The 4,717-nt window shown below is 52.9% G+C and overlaps 1 protein-coding gene across 3 annotated transcripts in view; it reads left to right on the top strand.

The window, feature by feature from the left end:
- SNX15 (sorting nexin 15) overlaps positions 1-4,717 on the top strand; it is a 19,432-nt gene that overhangs the window by 10,433 nt on the left and 4,282 nt on the right. For all 3 annotated transcript variants that reach the window (XM_011942546.1, XM_011942544.1, XM_011942545.1), the window contains exons 3-7: positions 378-413; positions 642-762; positions 3,056-3,171; positions 3,268-3,415; positions 3,727-3,870. In XM_011942546.1, coding sequence (XP_011797936.1) covers positions 378-413; positions 642-762; positions 3,056-3,171; positions 3,268-3,415; positions 3,727-3,870 — 565 coding nt within the window. The remainder of the gene's footprint in view (positions 1-377; positions 414-641; positions 763-3,055; positions 3,172-3,267; positions 3,416-3,726; positions 3,871-4,717) is intronic.

Below are 4,717 nucleotides of genomic sequence, written 5' to 3'. Positions count from 1 at the left end.
CTGAGGCAAGAGAATCGCTTGAACCCTGAAGGCAGAGGTGGTAGTGAGCCGAGACTGCACCACTGCACTCCAGCCTGGGCGACAGAGCAAGACTCCATCTCAAAAAAAAAAAGTTAGGCTGAGGTTGGAGCAGTCCAGATGGGCCTTTAGAGGTCCTTCTATTTGACAGATGGAGAAACTGAGGGACATAGTAGGAAAAGTTTCTAAAATTACACGAAAAGGCTTAAAGCCAGGAGGCCTTGACGCCAGAGGACAATGGCCAAAGGCCAAAGGCCATTGCCCCATGAGGGGGACTAGGAGGCACCTGGGGCAAACAGGGTGAGAGGGTGTCAGATGGCGGTCTCTGGTCTCAACCAGCTCTTGCCTTTCTTTCTCAGTTCATCTCAAAGAAGGACCCAGAGGATGTCAAAGAGGTGAGGCTCCTGGGAGGAAGAGGGCCCATTCTGCAGTTTCAGATCTGGAAACTGTCAAGGGGCAGCTGGTAACTCTGCTTGGACACCGGCCCTCCTTCCTCCCTGTCCCTGGGCGAGGGGCTGCTGCAGCTGCATCCTGATCCTCCCACACTCTGGGGGCAGGCTGGGCACCGGGGGCGGCTGCCTCCCACCATTGCTGGTTCTGGGCAAGCCTCATGTCCCTCGTAGGTGGTGGTCTGGAAGCGGTACAGCGACTTCCGCAAGCTGCATGGAGACCTGGCCTACACCCACCGCAACCTCTTCCGCCGCCTTGAGGAGTTCCCTGCGTTCCCCCGGGCCCAGGTGTTTGGTGAGTGTTAGATCGGGGCACTCAGGCCAGAGATGAAGGGAGCGTTGGACAAAAGGGGACCTCTGCCAGTGGGGGCTGGATAGAGAGGGCCTGAAACTCTGGGCAGAGACATGTTTGGAAGGACTTTTAGAGATGACCTCATTTGACAGATGGGGGAACTGAGGCTCAGAGCAGCCTAACACTTCCTGTGTATTGCACCTTTTAACATTCCTGTTGGGCCAGGCGTGGTGGCTCACACATGTAATCCTAGCACTTTGGGAGGCCGAGGCGAAACTCCATCTCAAAAAAAAACAACAACAAAAATCCTGTCTTTATTAGCTCCATTTTATTTTCCTTTTTTTTTCAATTTTTTGTTGTTGTTGACAGCCTCACTTTGTCACATAGGCTGGAGTGTAGTGGTGTTATCTTGGCTCACTGCAAGCTCCGCCTTCCAGGTTCAAAGGATTCTCCTGCATCAGTCTCCCAAGTAGCTGGGATTACAGGTGCACACCACCATACCTGGCTAATTTTTGTATTTTTAGTAGAGACGGAGTTTCATCACATTGGCCAGGCTGGTCTTGAACTCCTGACCTCAGCTGCTCTGCCCGCCTCGGCCTCCCAAAGTGCTGGGATTACACGCCTGAGACACTGTGCCCAGCCTATCTCAATACTTAGTATATTGATTACATGTTGCAGTGAGAATATTTGAGATATATTGGGTTAAGTAAAATATTCAAATTAACTTGTGGCTGGGCTTGATGGCTCACACCTGTAATCCCAGCACTTTGGGAGGCTGAGGCAAATGAATCACGAGATCAGGAGTTCGAGACCAGCCTGGCCAACTTGGGGAAACCCCATCTCTACTAAAAATAGAAAAAATTAGCTGGGTGTAGTGGCGGGTGCTTGTAATCTCAGCTACTCAGGAGGCTGAGGCAGGAGAATTGCTTGAACCTGGGAGGCCAAGATTGTGTCATTGCAGTCTAGCCTGGGCGACAGAGTGAGACTCCGTCTCAAAAAAAAAAAAAAAAAAGTTATTTCTTTTTTCCTTTTATTTAATGCAGCTGCTAGAAAATGTAAAATTGCATATGTAGCTCATATCTGTATTAGACAGTGCTGAACAGTTGCTTGGGTCTGCGTACTCACGTGAGATGTTCTTTTTTGTTGTTGGTTTTTGTTTTTGTTTTTTGAGACAGAGTCTCACTCTGTCGCCCAGGCTAGAGTCCTGTGGCATGATATCAGCTCACTGCAAACTCTGCCCTCCCAGGTTTGAGCGATTCTCCTGCCTCAGCCTCCCAAGTAGCCAAGTAGCCTCCCAAGTAGTGTGCGCCACCACACCTGATTTTTTTATTTTTAGTAGAGACGAGGTTTCACCATGTTGGCCAGGCTGGTCTCGAACTCCTAACCTCAAGTGATCCACCTGCCTTGGCCTCCCAAAATGCTGGGATTACAGGTGTGAGCCACCGCGCCTGGCCGAGATGTTCTTTTGAAGCAAGGTGAAGGATTGCTGCTGTCAGGTTATGCCAGGCCAGTGGGGAAGTACCACAGAATGGCCGCACAGTAGCTGGACCAGAGTTAGCCTGCGCTGCATAATACCTAGGACAGAGCAGTGAAACTGTGACTCGCACCTGTAATCTCAGCACTTTGGGAAGCCAAGGCAAGGTAATCACTTGAGCTCAGGAGTTCAAGACCAGCCCGGGCAACATGGTAAAACCCCATCTCTACAAAAAATACAAAAATTAGCCAGGCATCGTGTTGTGCACCTATAGTCCCAGCTACTTGGAAGGCTGAGGCGGGAGGGCGGCTTGATCCCAGGAGGCAGAGGTTGCAGTGAGCTGAGATTGTGCCACTGCACACCAGCCTGGGTAACAGAGCCAGGCCTTGTTTAAAAAAACAAACGGGGGCTACTTGCTGTGTGACCTTGGGCAAGTCACTTTCCCTCTCTGAGCCTTACTTTTCTCCTCATTAGATCAAAGCCATCAGAAATGTTTTTGTTTCTTGTTAACTACCTAGCTCCCCCTGTGTAGGATATGATATTCACAAGGGCAGAGACTTGTTCCTCCCCTGTTCACCTTCTGAGTCTAGCATATAGTAGGTGCTCAGTAAACATCTGGCAAATGAATGAATAGGGAAACTGATCCGTCCTGGAAGCCCCTCCCTCCCTCCAGGAGGAGCCAGAGAAGATTGCTGGGAGAAGGGGTAGGAAGGCAGTGAGTTGCTCAGAGCATCTCAGGCAGGACCAGGAAAAGTGGCCTTGGGGAAGAAGCCCCTGTAGGTCACTGTCACTCTCCCCTGTTCCTTGTCCTGGGGGCTGTAGGCCGATTTGAAGCCTCAGTGATCGAGGAGCGGCGAAAGGGGGCAGAGGACCTGCTTCGCTTCACGGTGCACATACCTGCGCTCAACAACAGCCCTCAGCTCAAGGAGTTCTTCAGGGTATGTGCACCTTCCACTTTACCAGGACTTGGGCCACTTACCCACCCACCAGATTGCACCCCATGACTCCCCATGGCTGATCTTTCTGTCCTGCAGGGTGGGGAGGTGACCCGACCCTCGGAGATGTCCAGGGACCTGCACATCCTGCCACCCCCTCTGATCCCCACCCCGCCCCCTGATGACCCCCGGCTACCCCAGCCGCTCCCTGCAGAAAGGAGGGGCCTTGAGGAGTTGGAGGTGCCAGGTACATCAGGGTGGGAGGAGGGAACCAAGGCTGGAGGGTACAGAGTGGGGAGGGGGCCACACTCACTCCTCAGTGGTCTTAGTGAGAAATGGGCGCGTGTCCCAGGTCTGTCACTGACTGGCTGAGGAACTCTGGGCAGGTCCTTTTCCTTCTCTGCACTACAGTTTCTTAATCTGTAAAATGGGCATAAACCCTAGTAACGGGCTTGTCTATGCCCATGGTTGCTGCAAGGGTTTAGGGAGACAGTAATTCCATTTTGAAAGCTGAGAAATAAATGCAGGTATTCATGACCCCAATTATCTCTTCCTCAGTGGACCCCCCACCATCCAGCCCTGCCCAGGAGGCCCTGGATCTCCTCTTTAACTGTGAGAGCACCGAGGAGGCGTCCAGTTCCCCTGCCCGAGGCCCCCTCACCGAGGCTGAGCTGGCCCTCTTCGACCCCTTCTCCAAGGAAGGTAATGAGCTGGGTCAGCTGGGAAGGGGCCAGGGCAGGACATCCTTAGGACAGGGAGGAGGGCAGAGCCCCACTAACCTGCTCAGTGCCTGCGCAGATCTGGGAAAGATGTCCCCTCAGTAGTGCTGCCCTGTGGACCAATAGCAGCTTCAATGAGAATTAGAAGCCCCGTGCCGGGGCTCGTGGTGTGGTGTGCTGGATGCACCTGTGCAACAAGTAGCCATGAGGAAGGAAAGGAGGCACTTCCCACGTTGGGGCCATCTCACTGGGAAGCCTTTGGAAAGAGCCAGGTCACACTGCTCTGGGACATTTTAGTTCCTTCGCTGTAAGCTCGTGGTGGGATTTCCTGGCTGGCCAGGGTCTGGCTGCAGATCCTGAAGGCAAGAAGCCTGCTGGTCAATGGGAGTGAGTTCTGAGCTCAAAGAGCAGCTGCAAAGGGAAACCCCTCTGGGGGCCTGGAGCCACTGGCATTTGGGGATGCCGGAGACTGAAGGGCCCCCTGATAGAGGTCAGGGTCCTGGGCACCTTCTTGCTGTGAGATCCTGGGACTCAACAGTCCCAAGCTCTGAGGCACTGGAGTTTTTCATTCTAAAATTCGCCAAGGCCTGGCACATTGGCTCACACCTGTAATCTCAACACTTTGGGAGGCTGAGGAGGAAGATCCCAGGAATTCAAGACCAGCCTGGGCAATATAGCGAGAGCCCATGTCTGTTATTCTTTTTTTTTTTTCTGAGACAGAATCTCACTCTGTTGTCCATTCTGGAGTGCAGTGGCGCAATCTCTGCTCACTGCAACCTCCCGGGTTCAAGCGATTCTCCGGCCTCAGCTTCCCGAGTAGCTGGGACTAC

Source organism: Colobus angolensis, unplaced genomic scaffold (genome assembly GCF_000951035.1).
Source record: "Colobus angolensis palliatus isolate OR3802 unplaced genomic scaffold, Cang.pa_1.0 Scaffold21, whole genome shotgun sequence".
Lineage (NCBI taxonomy): Eukaryota > Metazoa > Chordata > Mammalia > Primates > Cercopithecidae > Colobus > Colobus angolensis.
The sequence above is the reverse complement of the archived record's forward strand: the minus strand, read 5'-3'. Positions and strand labels throughout refer to the sequence as shown.